At 48.9% G+C, this 15749-nt stretch overlaps 1 protein-coding gene across 9 annotated transcripts in view; it reads right to left on the reverse strand.

The window, feature by feature from the left end:
* Nucleotides 1–826: 826 nt before the first annotated feature.
* GGACT (gamma-glutamylamine cyclotransferase) overlaps nucleotides 827–15749 on the reverse strand; it is a 57904-nt gene continuing 42981 nt past the window's right edge. For 3 of the 9 annotated variants that reach the window (XR_007720664.1, XR_007720665.1, XR_007720662.1), the window contains exons 3-4: nucleotides 3092–3353; nucleotides 2832–2908 (exon numbers count right to left, since the gene is read on the reverse strand). Coding sequence is in view for 3 of the 9 variants with exons in the window: in XM_050766005.1 (XP_050621962.1) it covers nucleotides 1683–2154 (472 nt within the window). In the remaining 6 variants the exon portion in view is untranslated. Of the gene's footprint in view, nucleotides 2155–2831; nucleotides 2914–3091; nucleotides 3354–15749 lie in introns of those variants that run through there. The other 6 variants (XM_050766007.1, XM_050766005.1, XM_050766006.1 and 3 more) reach the window with 5 other exon arrangements.

Consider the following 15749-nt stretch of genomic DNA (forward strand, 5'->3'; position numbering starts at 1 on the left):
TATTAGTTTGCCCTTTCTTTGAAGACAGTGTACACATAGGCGACTCTGCCAGTAGACTACCAGCATTTCTTTGTGATCCTTTTAAAAGATTGATATAAATGTCAGTTATTTGCCTTGCTTTATTAGATTAGCACTTGCCATTTTTTCATCTGATTGCCTTACTTCTTCTGGAAGTGAGGCCCTCACTCCTGGTGCTGATTTTCCTAACTTCCTAAGGATGGGAGACTGCAAATGCAGATTTTGGCAATCCCTTTCCTGCTGTGTCTCTATGTGGGTGTAGTGTTGATGGCTGACCGCCTGGAGGTCACCTTCCTGGAGGTCACCTTGAAGCTTCCATGTTGGCCGGGGGTGCTGTCTGCACTACTTTGAGGATGAGCGCACTGCCTGGTCCCTTCCCCGTTGCACAAGCCAGGGCAGTCGCAGGAAGCTTGGGCTGCATCACCCACCCCGTCAAGCACAGGGCTGCCACGAACTCATCAGCTGAGACCCCTCCTAGCCTTTTTGTGTTTTTTGTGAAGCAAGTTTCCAATTAAGCAAAAGAAGCTAAAAATAATGATCATGTTTTTGTGCCAGATGCAGTTAGCAATCACAGTCTACCATTAAGTTGAAGAGTAAGTGAGCTCTCCCAACAGAGAACGAGGTTACTAAGGATCACAGCAGCTGCATTTTCATTTGGTTCTGAAATTCTTGGAATACATTTCAGACTTTGCTGGGAAGCAGAAGCAAAGAGCCGTGCATCGAGTTGAATCGATGCTGACAATTATTATCAGATGGAGGTGGGTAGTAATTGGTACTTCGTGCCTTGCTAAAATTATTTTAAGTGCTGTTTGTATTTGGAAGCTAAGCTTCTGTCAGGGCTAAAGAACAAATTACTAATGCGTTGGCTCTTCTCTGAAAGGACCACCCCCAAATGCTCTCCCTTCAGGGGGCAGGGACCGGGCCTGGCTGCTGAGATCTGGGCTGAGATAAACTTGCACTTGAAGTCTGGACGCTCAGCTGTGTCTACCGGCAAGTGGGTGTTCATTATTTTGCTAGATCAGAATGTAGAGAACCTTCTACCAAGTAAGTATACCAAAGAAGTGGTGGTCAAACACAGTACCAACACTTTTATATTTGATTTCCCAAAACATCAACTTCAAATTTAAATAATCTTTAATATCTGCTATGAAGCTTGATCTGAAAATTATGAAGAATGGTGCTGTACGCACTCTGATATACAGCATGCTTGCCCTGTGGACCTTCTTTACAAATTCTACCCAGCCGTGTGAAATCAGCTTTCTCAGGGGCTACAGGCCAGAATCAGTGTAATAGGGCTGCTAAAATCTAGCTGCAACACCAAGTCTTTACATTGATCCTAAATATTATCTTGAGCTCAAAGCTGAGCAAACAAAAATCACAAGGAAGAAGAGCAGAAGAATTAGGCATAACATGAGTTCTCTAAATGTCATTTAGGGGTATTAAAATCCTGAATTTTTCCTACCAGGTGGAAAGATGGGAAGGAACCACCTTGCTATTTGTGTGTCAACATTATTTGTAAAATCAGCTGCCACTGAAAGATTGGTTCCTTCTCCCGCTGATTCCTTGGAAAAGGCCCTGTTCTGCTTCGGCCTTCACCCAGAATGGGCTGGGCACATCTTGGAGCCCCAGGGCTCTCAGGCGTAGGCCCACCCTGCCTGCCCCCCTTATCTGTTCTCCCTGGGGTTGTAGCGCAGCCCGTGCGGCCCCTCGGAGTCGTAGCTGTCGTAGTGCGGGAGCTGGGCCCACTCCGGCGGGAAGGTGGCCCTGCTGTACACGAAGCACTGCACCGTAGTGGGCGCCGGCGGCTCCTCCGCGCCCGGGGCCCCCTCCTCCAGCAGCTGTACCCGCAAGGCCGTGCGCTGGTACAGAGCCGGGCAACTCTCGAAGTCGTCCAGGAAGCGCAGCATCCGCTCATCTACCGTGTAGACCTCACCCTCCACGCGGCGCCCCGAGCCAGGCAGGTGCAGCAGCCACGGGATGTTGTGCTCCCCCGCGATCACCAGCGGGTAGGGGTCCAGCGTGCGGCCGCGCGCCCGAAAGGCTGCGGAGCCGTGGGCGCCGTCCCACAGGACCCTGTGGTTGGGCTGACCTCGCTTCAAGGTGCCGTACAGGAAGACGAGGGCCATCCGGGCAGAGCTGCGGGGAGAAGGGAAGCCACAGGTCAGCACCTGGGGCCCCGGCTCCCGCCCTGAGAGCCTGCACTGGGGCCGCTCCCCTCTGCGGGTCACAGCCCGTACCGCGTGAATGAGCCTGGCTGTGCTCAGATAAGGCGTTACTTTCCCACGCAGATGAGAATGGCCTACAGTGTTCACACACGATGAGATGTTTTGACTTTCGGCCATTTAAACATGTCAAAGCCATTCCTAGCTTGTGGGCTGTTCACAAACGAGCACCAGGTCCGCTCTAACCTGTGGACATGGTGTCGTTTGCCAATCCCTAGGCTAGAGAAAGGGGCACACATTGGCGACTTCCTTGATGTGTCTGTAGCAGACAGGACACCTGCGTTCTAGGCAGGAGGACCGCGCCCTTAGCCTCCCCGCACCACCTGGATGGACTGATACTCCTCAGCCCTGCAGCGCCAACCCTGCCTCGCCTGCACAGGCCACCCTCCTCCCAGGAACACAGTCCTGACCTGCTGACAGCGGAGCCTCCCCAACTCCGAGGGCACCAGCGTCCGCCCCTTCCAACCCCTACCCCCATCGTGGCAGCTCAAGGCCAGAAGACGCCCTGTCCCGGTCCTAGCACGGGCCTCCCAGACACACCCTGTCGAGGTGAACAACTGCCCCTGTTCTTGAGCCCAGCACAGCCCCTACCTCACTGTTCTCAGCCCTTGTGCGGTGGGTGCGGAAGTTGCGGAGGTTCCAGGCAAGGTGGCCGCCCTCTAGAGCTGCTGTTCTGGGAAAAGGCACTCCTTTTATTAGGACAGTCTGTCAAACCTGTCTCAACAGCCTGCCCTGCTACCTGAGCCCTGCAGAACTGCCATTATCTTGAGCAATTTTCAATGTTTCTTAAAGGACTTTGAAAATTGCCAATAACTATTAAAATTAGAAATAAGCCAAAAAAAAATACATACACTTTTGTAAACACCTGTTATCCAGCTGCAGTGAGAACCCAGGTTTCAGCTCTGAGTTCCCACTCGGGTGCTGGCCGTCTGACCCAGCGGAGCTCCAGCACCCGCACCCACACCTTCTGCTGTTTCCCTTTCCAAGGTCTTAGAGGGCAGTGGTGCTTCGTGGGACTCCCCACAGCGATCTTGGCTCCAGCGTGAAGGTAAATATTTACCACTTGCCTGGGTCTGGGCCACAGACTGTTACATAAGGACAGAAGTGATTTGCCTGAAAGTGACTCAAACAAAAATGGAAATGAGTATTACAGGGGTGGGGGCTGCTCTTCCTGGCCCCCCCTCCGTTGCCCTGTGTGCCCCTGCCATGAGGTGTCAGCCTGTGGGGCGACTCCTTGAGATGGGCTTTGCAGACGGGACTGCAGGTGCAGGAAGACAAGAAATGCAGCTGTCCAGGTACCAGCAGTGGCTCATGACCCGCCAGAAATGGCCCTGGACACTGGCATTTGCCACCAATTGTGGACAAGTAGACCCTGAAGAAGTCACACTGAACTCATGGGACTTGTTTTCTTCTCAGCAAACAAGAGCTGCTCTGGGGGGCTCTAGGCCTTAGTTTTGCTCAAGAGGCATGTCTGCTGCCTCTTGGTTCTGTCACCAGCCTGTGCGACATCAGTGTTCCCCAGATTTCAGGCACATTGCCCTAGGAAAGGTGTGGCCGTGGGAAAAACACGAGGCTAGCCAGATATGTGTGCCCTGTGGGCCTGGCAATGTGATAGTCCTGGGACACCCTAGCCAGGGTGGGGACACAGATTAGACCTGGGGACATGCTGGGATAGGAAAGTTGAGATGAATTAAGGAGAGCCTGGGGTAGGACGGTGCTAAGGGAACAGAAGAGGCAAGTGCTCAGGCCTGAAATTGCCAGGACTCAGCTGCTGGGGAAACTGAGCGAGGGTGTACGAGAAAATGACAAAAGGCACCGGCTGAGAGCAGCGCTGGTGTCTGGAGAGGGCACTGGATGGAAGCGGCTGCCATCCCAAAAGACGAGCACCTGGGGGGCAATGACGGTCTGGACCCCACTGTGCAGCTGCCTTGGGGACTCAGCATTTGGAAGGACTCACATCCCTCCCCTCACCTACATCCCAGCAGCCCCCAGGGAGACTCATCAGCACTTTCCTGCCACGTCTCCCACCCTGTTCTCCTCCCCCAATGCCTGCCTGCCTCCCCGTCTTCTTTGTTCCCCTGGGGTCTGTCCCCAGTGCACCACCCAGAGGGTCCTTGTTAATCTCCTGCTGCAGACTCAACTCTCCCACCTCAACTCCTGCACCCTCTCTCCCCTCATCCGGGTGGCTCCTGCCCCCGCCAGCGCCTGACCTGGAGGGGCAGGAGTAGTAGGCAGGGCCTACTTAGTCTGTCGCATCACTCTGTCTGGTTGTCGTTACAGCACACATGTTCTCTAAATCACTGGTCTTGTTTGTTGCTGGAACGTGAAGAGCCAAAAGAGAACTTGGAAACCGTTCAGTCCAGCGCCTGCAGGTGAGGAGCCGAGTCCCAGGCTGGTGGCGACCTAGGACCAGCCAGCCCGGCAGGGTCGTAGGCACACTGCAGACCAGCTCTCCACAGCCAGTTGCCTGCCTGGCTTTCCCTGATCCAGTTTTTCAAAATGGCATGTGTCCATGTCAATAGATCGCTTTATAGAAAAATGAAATTTCTTACCCCCTTCCACTCCCTGGAGGCAACACTTTTAAGGCTTTTAACTGTTGTGTTTGGCATTTCTCTCCGTATTGTTACTTACACTGCTACTTCTTGATGTCTTAAATCATATCTTGCTTTTCTACTCAAAAAGTGGGTAAGCATAGTGGTTGTAAAGCAGACTTTAACTGTGTGACTTTAGGCAGATCATATAACCTCTCTGTGCCTCAGCTTCCTCAACTGTAAACTGAAGTCACAGCAGCAGCCTGCCTCGGAGACCGCGGTGGGTTACCAGCACACATGGCCCTGTGTGGTCTGTTGACATGTAGCGTGTGCTGCTGCTGCCATCACTGTAGAAGCCTGACCTTTGGCTCTCCTACCACATCCCGCCATCCTCCCAACAGACTCATCACAGTTTTGGGCCAGACCCAGATCTATTTTGGCATTAGAACCATGCAAACATGGCTCTCAGATGAGACACAGAGTGTACTTTGATTACATTTCCTTTCTTAGACAACTTTTTGTTTTTCTTGAAATTCAAAATTGCTTCAAATTTGGTTTTTCGTTTTGCATTTTGCTTAGGTTTCTAGGATTGTAATTCAGCCTCACATTTTCTGAGAGCGTGGTCAGAACCTGGGTCCTGACCATCTGCTGGAAGGTCCTCCCTGCCCAGTGCTAGTCTGGGCTCTCTGTCGCTGCCATCCAGGCCACCCTCATTCCTGTCCCATCCTCGGGCTGGACTGACGGTCGCAGTTTGCTGAAGTGTATTCCCTCCCACTTTTGGGTAATAATGTGGCTGGGTAGAGGATTCTAGAAATCATTTCCCTCAGAACTTTAAAGACATTTCTTCACTGTCTTCTAACTTTCCAAGTTCTTGCAGAAGAGAAGTCAGTGTGCTGTGATCCAGGTCCCCTGTGTGTGACTCGAGCTCTTCCCTGGAGGCTCTTAGAATTTTCTGATGATGTAGACTGTTTTCATTGATTGTGCTGGAATTTCCATCTGAATGCTCCTTATCCTGGATTGCAGGGGCATTTTCTTCCCCCTCCTTGCTCTTTGTTCTCTTTCTGGCTCTCCCAGTACTCCCGCGGTGGAGGTCCTGACTTCAGCCTCCAGTGATCTTATACTCCTTTCCTCCAGGTCTTTATATTCTGCTTTATCTTGCATTTCTTCTATTAAAATTTTTTTGGCCATATTTATTTCCTATATATATATATTTTTCAACTTCTTGTTCATTCACAGGCTCAATACTTTTTTTTTTTTTTTTTTTTTACGTTTTCTTCCTTCCCTTCACTGCCTCCATTTCTCCCAACTCCCTCTTTCCTCTGTTTTGGTGTCTGTGTTTCAAGAGATTTTCTTCACATATGATCTTGGCTGGAAAAGCTGAGCCACTCTTTGGAAGTGAGGCTGAGCTCTGTAAAGTGGCAGGCCTCACACGGGGCTCTGGGGAGAGGTGCTGGGAGCTCTGCAGGCTTTCCCTCAATGCTCGTTTTCAGGGTGCCACCTCACCACCACTCAGCTAGGCCCATGTCCCCAGCATGGAGGTGTTCTTGTCAAGCTCTCCAGAAAGGAACCCACCGTCCTCTGCCGGGTGTGAGGGGAGGCAGTGGCGTCTCCTGCACCTTGTGCACACTCCCAGCCTTTCCCTGTCTTGGCCTGTCCTTGCCTCTGTGGCCTGCGGTTCGGTTCTGGACTCCTCTAGCGTTGCAGACACTGCTCAGCTGACTGCTTGTCAGCCTCTCACTGTGCAGGAGCTTAAGTTTTGGGTGTCTCCAGGCTAAGTCAGCTGTCACTCACTTCTGTTTTCCATCTTCCAGAAGCATGTCACCGGCTTTCCTCCGCTGTCCTTGTGGGTCGTATGGGTAGCATTTAGGAAGAAGCTGGACACAGAGCCTGTCCTCCCTGTCTTCTCTATTGCTGTACTGCCAGCCCTAGCCCCTTCCTCTTTGGAAGACTTGACGTGAGCCGGAAAGGAAGTGACAAGACAGGCCGGGCGCGGTGGCTCACGCCTGTAATCCCAGCACTTTGGGAGGCCAAGACGGGTGGATTCCGAGGTCAGATGATCAAGACCATCCTGGCTAACACCGTGAAACCCCGTCTCTACCAAAAATACAAAAAAATTAGCCGGGCACGGTGGCGGGCGCCTGTAGTCCCAGCTACTCGGGAGGCTGAGACAGGAGAATGGCGTGAACCCGGGAGGCGGAGCTTGCAGTGAGCCGAGATCGCGCCACCGCACTCCAGCCTGGGTGACAGAGCGAGACTCCGTCTCAAAAAAACAAAACAAAAAAAAAACAAAAGGAAGTGACAAGACAAACTGCTTGCTTAGAAGGATGGCGAGGAGGTTTCCTTCAGGTATAGGAGACTCAAGGGTATGTCAGGTCCCCGTGAAGAAGGCAGGAAAGTAGCAATTGTGGCACCAGAGTGAGGGCTGGGTGGGGCGGATGGCTGGTGATAGCTGAAGGAGCCAGGCAGCGGGGAGGCAGAGAAAGGACTTGCTCTTCCTGCTGCTGAGACGAGAGGAAGGAAAGACGAGGCAGCACTCGCAGGAAAAGGAAAGCCTAATGCAGCCATGCAGGGAACAACGCAGCCGTGCAGGGACGCCCTGTGCTAAGCGCTGGGCGTGCAGTGAGACTCCATGAAGCCACAGTGTCATTGAGGGGAGACAGAAGACAGACTTGTCAAAGGGCGCCTTGTGGGAGACAGCTGCACAGCACAGGCGCTCTCCCTCAGAAACCGCTCCCTCAGTAAGAGGGGGCAGCACCATCCACTCAGGCAGGGAGACTGCCGCCAGGCTCAGAACTTGCAAAATGGAAAGAAGTGAGAACAGTCCTATGGAAGAAGCACTGACTTCAGAATAGAGTTGTAAGATGCTAGGACAGAGCAGGTGCTTGACACGCAATGGCCACTGTTTTCACTATTCCAGGGATTCAACTGCAAAGGAAGAAAAATATTTCATCCAAGAGTGGACAAGCAGGCTTAGGAGAGAGGTAGGAGAAGAGTGTCTTGGAGGATGGTGTTTCTGAAGAGGGCTAATTCCCAGCAAGGACTTCTGGGACCTTGCTTACTGCACGGCCGAGGTTACCTGGTTGTACTGGGTCCCGCACTAAGTAGCTTGTGTCATCTCAGTTTATTTAATGCTCTCTAAGATGAGGGCTCTGGCCTGGAGCTGGTGAGAGGCCGCAGCAGGAACTGAACCTGGGCCTGCTGGACTCCAAGAGCCTTTCTGGCTCTGTCACTTGCACTGACCCCAAGGCCCAGGGGAGGTGACCCTGTCAAGTATGGTGTAGAACTCAGGCTCTGCAATGGCAGAGATGGTTTGCAAAGGACCCTACACTTCCCTATGCTTTTGTTCCCTACTTGTTTTAAATTTTATCTGATAAACCAAATCCTTCTATTTCCTCTTTTTTAATTTGTGGAGTTTTAAAAATTGTGATAAAATACACACAAAATTTATCGTAACTATTTTAAGTGTTCAGTTCAGTAATGTTAAGTATATTTGAGTTGTGAAAAAGGTCTCCAGCACCTTTTCATCTTGCGAAACTGAAACTTTGTACCCATTAAACAATAACCATGGAAAGCAAAACCACAGATGAGGAGGAATTCCTGTTCCATGCTATTTTGATTACTGGAACTTTACGGTAAGTTTTGAAGTCAGGAAGTATGAGACCTCCAACACTGTTCTTTTCAAGACCACACTGTCTATTTAAGGTCCTTTGATATTTGCATATAAATTTTTGGATTGGGTTTTCCTCTTTTTGCATTAAAGGATTACATTAATCTGTAGATCACTTTATGTAGTATTGACATCTTAACAATATTGTCTTCCAATCCATGAATATGGGATGTCTTTCCATTTCTATATGTCCTCCTTAATTGCTTTCAGAAATGTGTTGTACTTTTCAGTGCACACATCTTGCCTGCTTGGTTAAGTTTATTTCTAAGTATTTTATTCTTTTTGATGCTATTGTAAATGGAATAGTTTGTCTTTTCAGATTGCTTATTAAGTATATAAAAATGCAATAATTATTTGTATGAATTTTGTCTCCTGCAACTTTGCTGAATTTGCTTATTAGTTCTAAAAGTTCTAAGGTGGAATTTTTACGTTTTCTATACAGGACCATATTGTTTACAAACGGAGTTAATTTTACTTCTTACCTCCGATTTGGATGCCTTTTAAATTTCTTTTTCTTGCCTGATTGCTCCAGCTAGGACTCCCAGGACTATGTTCAATAGAAGTGATGAAAGCAGCATCCTTTTCTTGTTCCTGATCTTAGAAGAAAAGCTTTCATTCTGGCATCACTGAGTATCATGTTAGCTGTGGGCTTTTCATATACTGCCTTTATGAGGTTGAGGTAATTTCCTTCTGTTCCTTTGTTGAGTGGTTTTAATCATGAAGTTGTGTTGAATCTTGTCAAATGCTTTTTCTGTATCAGTTGAAGTGACTGTGTGTTTTCCTTCATGCTGTTAATGTGGTGTATTACACTGACTGATTTTCTTATATTGAAACATCCTTGCATTCCAGGAATAAATCCCACTTGGCCTTTGCATATAATCCTTTCAATGTGTTGTTGAACTCTGCTAGTGTGTTGTTTAGGATTTTGGCATCAGTCTTCATCAAGAATATTAGTCTGTAGTTTTCTTTCTTGCAGTGTCTTTGGCCTTAGTATCAGGTTAATGCTCAACACTGAAATGTTCCTTCTTTTTCATTCTTTAGAGGAGTTTCAGGAGGACTGGTGTGAATTCTGTAAATGTTTGGTAGAATATACCAGGGAAGCCATCTGGTCCTGGGCTTTTCTTTTTGGGGAAATTTTTGACTGCTGCTTCAGTCTCTTTACTAGTTGTAGGTCTGTTGAGTCTTGGTAGGTTGTGTCTTTCTAGGAATTTGTCCATTTCATCTAGGTTAGACAATTTGTTGGCATAATTGTCCATAATATTCTCTTGGTCTTTTTATTTCTGCAAGCTGTGTTGTTCTGTAGGACACAATGTTTTCTCGCCCGTTTCTGGTTTTAATTATTTAGCTCTTTTCTCTCTTTTTATTTAAGTTGAAGGTCTGTCAATTTTGTTAGTCTTTTCAAACAGCCAACTCTTAGTTTAACTGATTTTCTCTGTTGTTTAAAATTCTCTCTCTTGTTTATCTCTGCTCTAATCATTACTGTTTCTTTCCTTCTGTTAGCTTCGGGTTTTGTTTGTTGTTTTTTGAGCTTCTCATCTCCTTGTACTCTTGTTTCTTGTCTCCTATTCAGCCCATCTCCAAGGGCTGCTGTGAGGATCACAACCAACAGGACACATGAAAAGTCTATGACACTGGCCAGATGCCTCTCAGAACCACAGCAGAACATGCCTGTGATTCATTCTGGCTGGGAGGATGTCGGGCTGCTCTTTGGGTGCACCAGGCCCCTGGGCCAGGCTGGGAGAGGTGACACTGCCACTGCAGAAGGGGATGCCACCTTCTGAGAGCCACATGTTACTGTGTCTTCAACCCTGCCCCCTCTCACCATGCTAGTTTTTTTTTTTCCCCCATGGCACAGGGTTAGGAGTCACAGTCTTAGATAAAATGTAAGGGCTTGGTTTAATGAGTAATGGTTAGAAACGGCTGTAGGCAAGCCATCCAGGTTTTTCTGGATTAAAACAAATATTTCTCTTGGTGTCTACTTTAATGTGAAATAATTGCCCCCAAGTCAGCCCTGTTGCATCAGACACAGTGTGAGCCCAGCCCTTGCAGGGCCAGCATCAGGAAAGGCAACCTCAGAATTCTGTAGACGGGCATTTAGGGACACAGTACATGGCAAGTATCAAACAATCCACTGTGCCACAACAGGCCTGACTTGAATTCCTGCCTGCACCCCTGAGCACTTTGGGACTTTGGGGAAGTGATTTCAAGTCCCTGAGCTTCCGTTGCCTCCTATTTACCCCAAAGAGTTACCCTCCACTGACTACCGACTGTGCCGGGAGGGCACGAGCACCTGATGAATGTGGATTCCTTTCCCCTTGGCCCTTCCTTATCCTGCTCCCTCCTCAGGTCTCCACCTAACTCCATCCTTTATCAAGATCATCTAGAGATATCTACTAGCTATAGTCTTCTCAATGAAGCCCCATAAAAAATAGAAATGAACACACTATAAGTGGGAGAGGCATCAGGCATATTGAGTAGTGGTTGTGGCCTTCATGATTTTCCAAAACCAAGAAAAATGCTTGGGCGGGTGACATTACATAGAAATGATGGTGATTAGGCCATAGAAGGTTAATTCCAACTCTGGAAAATCAGTTCAGTAACTGTTTTCTGCGAAAGATAAATAGCTTATTTCTGTAAAAGAAAACCAGGCAATAAAAGTTAACCTTCATTTCTAGGAAGTAATCCAGCCTGCTAGAATGACCAATTAAAATTTTCTACATTTTATATATTGAGTTCAATAGTATCCTTCATAATATAAAGTTAGAGAACACTACTTATGCAACAGAAAAGAAAATAGCCTGCATTTCTGGCTTCTGTCATAAGAAAAACTTCATTGCCTTTCTGATTGTGTTTAGAACAACACACACAGATCCTAACAGGAAGAAACTTGTCCCCATGGGGACTGAGCCAGGATCAGAGTTAAGCACTGAAACAAGCAATTAATTCCCCTTAGAGGATTAAGGCACTCAGGTTCACTTTGAATCAGAAAAGCGAATGAAGAATAAAATGGTGTACAACCAAGAGGCTGCCGGTCCAAGTTATTAAGTTAGAGAACTGAAGAGCGACCCAGGGTGCACAGGACAGGCAGAGCAGCCGCTGACCCACCAGCAAGGAGACGGTGGGGTTTGTTTCATGGGACAAGGTCATCCTTCATGACGCTGTGGAAATGTCGGGGAGAGCACGGTTTGTGCCCTAGGATGCTGGCCTTACTCTAACAGATCCAGTCCACAAAAGTAAATCTAAAAAGTGTGTTTCAGCCTGCCACACCATCATCCCTCGTGCATGGATTTCCTTATAGCATCTTACCGTTAATACATAGAATCAAAGAAAGACATGCATGAGACATTAACGTCAGTTCGGAGAATTTTACTTTGGGGGTTCCTACAGCCAATTCTGAGGGCACTGAACATCTCTGCAGATGTCATTCCCTGATGCTGATGTGTTAAGGATAAGGGCGGCCTGCTGCTATGGTCAGGATTCAAGCATCTTCCATTCTGGAAATCCAAGATGCCAAAGCTGAACCTGTGTCCCAAACCTAACTGGCCCGGACAATCGTGACATCCAGGGGACAGCACGGAGGTGGAACAGGCTCAGAGAGTCTCCAAAAGCTTTAGTTCAGCGAAATCTGGTTTCCCATTGCCAATATTTGAGAAAATAGGAATACTCATGAGCTGTCCATCTGGCTGGGCGCTGCCTGAAATGCCTGTCACTTATTCAACAGTTCTCCTTGAAATGCAGTCCATCTATAGTTTCATATTTCACCACTAAAGTGGAACTTGAAAGTGATTATGACTCCTTTGCATAACTGTTAGATTTTTTTCTTGCTTGCTTTTTTTTTCTTAGCCACCTGGTGGTAAGAGTGTAAAAGGCAGCATTTAAGAGTTTATGATGATAGTTTACAAATCACAACCACCTCATATGCCTGGTACACATTTAAAAGCATGCATATGCAGACCAGGTGAACCGAACAAGGAAAGGGCTAGTGGTTAACTCTTCTTAAATTAATTTACAAAAGGATCTTAAATAGACACCGGCTTCTTTTTGAGACGGAGTCTCGTTTTCTCGCCCAGGCTGGAGTGCAGTGGTGTGATCTCGGCTCACTGCAAGCTCCGCCTCCTGGGTTCAAGCGATTCTCCTGCCTCAGCCTCCTGAGTAGCTGGAACTACAGATGCCCGCCACCACGCCTGGCTAATTTTTGTATTTTTAGTAGAGACGGGGTTTCACCATATTGGCCAGGCTGGTCTCGAACTCTTGACCTTGTGATCCACCCACTTCAGCCTCCCAAAGTGCTGGGATTACAGGCGTGAGCCACCACGCCCGGCCAATACCAGCTTCTAACATAAAAACCACCTTTATAAAAAGATGCCTCAAGAAAATATTCCTCTCAATATATATGAAAATTTCATGACAGGAGGAAATGTTAGTAAAATCTGTACGTCATCATGTCAAAGCATCTGTTTTCTCCACATGATAAATCAAGCCACTAACAATGCATACTGCCCTTTGGCAAGTTAAGACTTTGTTAGAAAAAAGTAAAATGATTTGGACTTGGGTAGCATGAAGCTCAGGCCCCTGCCAGAGGGGCTCTGCCACTGGCCAGGGAGAAGCAGTTTCAGAATCATAAACTCCTGGTCCAGAAGATGGCCTGGCAAAGAGCTTTAATTTGCTTTTGTCATTCAACATCTCGTGTCAAAATTGGCCCCAGCAGATCCTGGGCCCACCAGACTCTCAAAGGGCATGGCGATCACGGCTGTACCCTGGTTTCAAGGACACCAACTGCTGCCCTAGTCCTTCTGTGACCACCAGCAGCCACACACTGCGCCAGTCCTGAGCAAACGCAGCCACTCTACATAGTGGAAACAGAGTAAGAAGCACATGCGATGTTGTGCACGTTTCCCCTAGAGAGGGTTTTTCTTATTTTATGGAAACCTTCTTGTGTCTCATCAAGTAGCCACTTCCCCTCCCCTCCCCGCATTGTAACATTATTTTCCCTGGAGAAAACGCTGAGTGTCTGATATAGTTACACATTAATTCTTCAGAAGTTTCTTAGAACTGTAGGAAACAGGTGAAAAAACAAAATGCCTTGAACTTTGAACCTGCGTCTGGCCTGTGCGCGTGAGGCGGTCCCTAAGGTCACTCTTCCCCGCGCGGCTCGGGGCGACGTGCCAGGGAGGGCTCGGGCCGCATCCTGTTGGCTCTTTGATGCTTTCATTTTGTCGCTTGCTGGTTTCTTTACAGCAAAGGCAAGGGCTTCCTGCTAAGGCAGACCCCTCACCAGCCCCACTGCATACCCCGGAAAAGTCCCTGGCAAAACACCTTTCTCCCATTATCTGCACAGGCCCCGGTAAAACGCTGGCGCCTTTGAAATCAGAGGCCAGGGTCTCCTCTCCCCAGTTCGCTCAAGACACTGAACACTCACGGGTCTGTGAAATCAAACAGACAGTTGGTCCCTGATGCCACCCCAGGCCCCCTGAACGCTCCTCAGCAACCATCCCTTGAAGTTTTACTCTTTGGCCATGCCAAATATAAATAACGATTTTTTTCATGCCACATCACTTTAAAGGCAATTGTGTTGCCACCTTTAAAATGTTCAGTGACCAACAATGCAGACATGACCGTCCCCTGCATCCCCATGTCTGCTTCAAGTATGGAAAGGAATTGCTGGAAAATCCCAAGATGCCAGGCCAGGTAATGAGCTCTATGCAAACAGGCAGGATGGAAAACCGGCCAGGGCCATGGCCCCAAATTCCAGGCGCGGCAGCAGGACCGGAGGTGCTGCCAGCCCCTGCTGCCTCCTGGTGGGACGCTCAGAAGGTGCAGCAGAGGCCGGCAGCAGGAGCCAGAGCCAGGAACACATGCTGGGCAAGCAGCCAGCGGCCTGACACCAGAGATGCCGTCAACCTCATCACATAGGGCCCTCAACCTGCGGGGACGGCCTCAGGAACCTGGCTCCACTTGCCGGACCTACCTGTGCCTCATGGGGGATCAACGCTGCCCCCAAGGGACAGCCCTGACTCCATGCCCACCCCATGCCAAATGCTTCACTTACATTCTCCATCTGGTGCTCCAAACCACATGGTGAGGTCACTGCACTCCCAGCTTCTCCCCCATTTTGCAGATGGGGAAGCTGGGGCAGAGAGGAAGTGACTCACAAACAAGGCGACCGAGGCAAGGGTAGCAGAGCCTTCACACCTCCTCCCTGACCCCCAGGGCCCCTGGAGGAGGGTACCCTACTCACTGCCCCCAGCCACTCCAGGGTCCCAGGCAGCCAGTGGCCTGGGCTGCCCCTCATACCAGGCTCTGGTCACATCCACCGTGGCCTCCTGAATCTAGAAGGTGCCCTCAGGGTTTACTAAGCACACCCCGGGCTGCCTGCCTGGCATGTGCCATGGAATTGACACTGAGAAGCTGCCACTATCCTGAAATTCTCGATTTTGTCTTTGTATTTTGTAAGTGAAGCGAAGCCTGCTGGGTAACACAGCACTCCCGTGAGCAAAGAGCCCAGGGGCGTGGGATCATGGTGGACCCAGGGGGTAGGGGTTCCAGCATTAGGGTGAGGCTTGGGTGAGCCACTGCCCTTCCCACTGCAAGCAGAACCTGTTCCCCCTGCAGAAGGAAGTAAGGGTTCGGAGAATTCAGACACCAGAGGTCCCATAATGTCCCTTCCTACCCGCACATCAGCCAACCACATACTTGGAAAATGACACAGAAAGCCAGTGCAACCTGCTAGGCCACCCAGAGTGCCTTTCCCCCTCCGCTTTCCTCCATTATCAGTAGGTAATGGCAGACAGTGTTGGTAGAATATGTGCACCTCAAGAGATGAAAAACAGTTAATTTTTAAATAAGAATTAAATAGATGGGTACGGTGGCTCACGCCTGTAATCCCAGCACTTTGGGAGGCCGAGGCAGGCAGATCACGAGGATTGGAGATCGAGACCATCCTGGCTAACATGGTGAAACCCTGTCTCTACTAAAAATACAAAATTAGCCGGGCGTGGTGGCGGGCACCTGTAGTCCCAGCTACTTGGGAGGCTGAGGCAGGAGAATGACGGGAACCCAGGAGGCGGAGCTTGCCGTGAGCCGAGATAGCGCCACTCCACTCCAGCCTGGGCGACAAGAGCGAGACTCCGTCTCAAAAAAAAAAAAAAAAAAAAAAAAAGCATGTGTAAGTTATGAAAACTGTCATTTCTGTGATTTCACGAGTTAAATGCATTGAATACATGCACTGAAACTTAAAACTGATATTGCACAATATAAAGATGAATGAAAAGCTCCGTGCTGAGAATTCTGTAATAAGGAAATAGACTGGGT

Source organism: Macaca thibetana, chromosome 17, assembly GCF_024542745.1.
Source record: "Macaca thibetana thibetana isolate TM-01 chromosome 17, ASM2454274v1, whole genome shotgun sequence".
NCBI lineage: Eukaryota > Metazoa > Chordata > Mammalia > Primates > Cercopithecidae > Macaca > Macaca thibetana.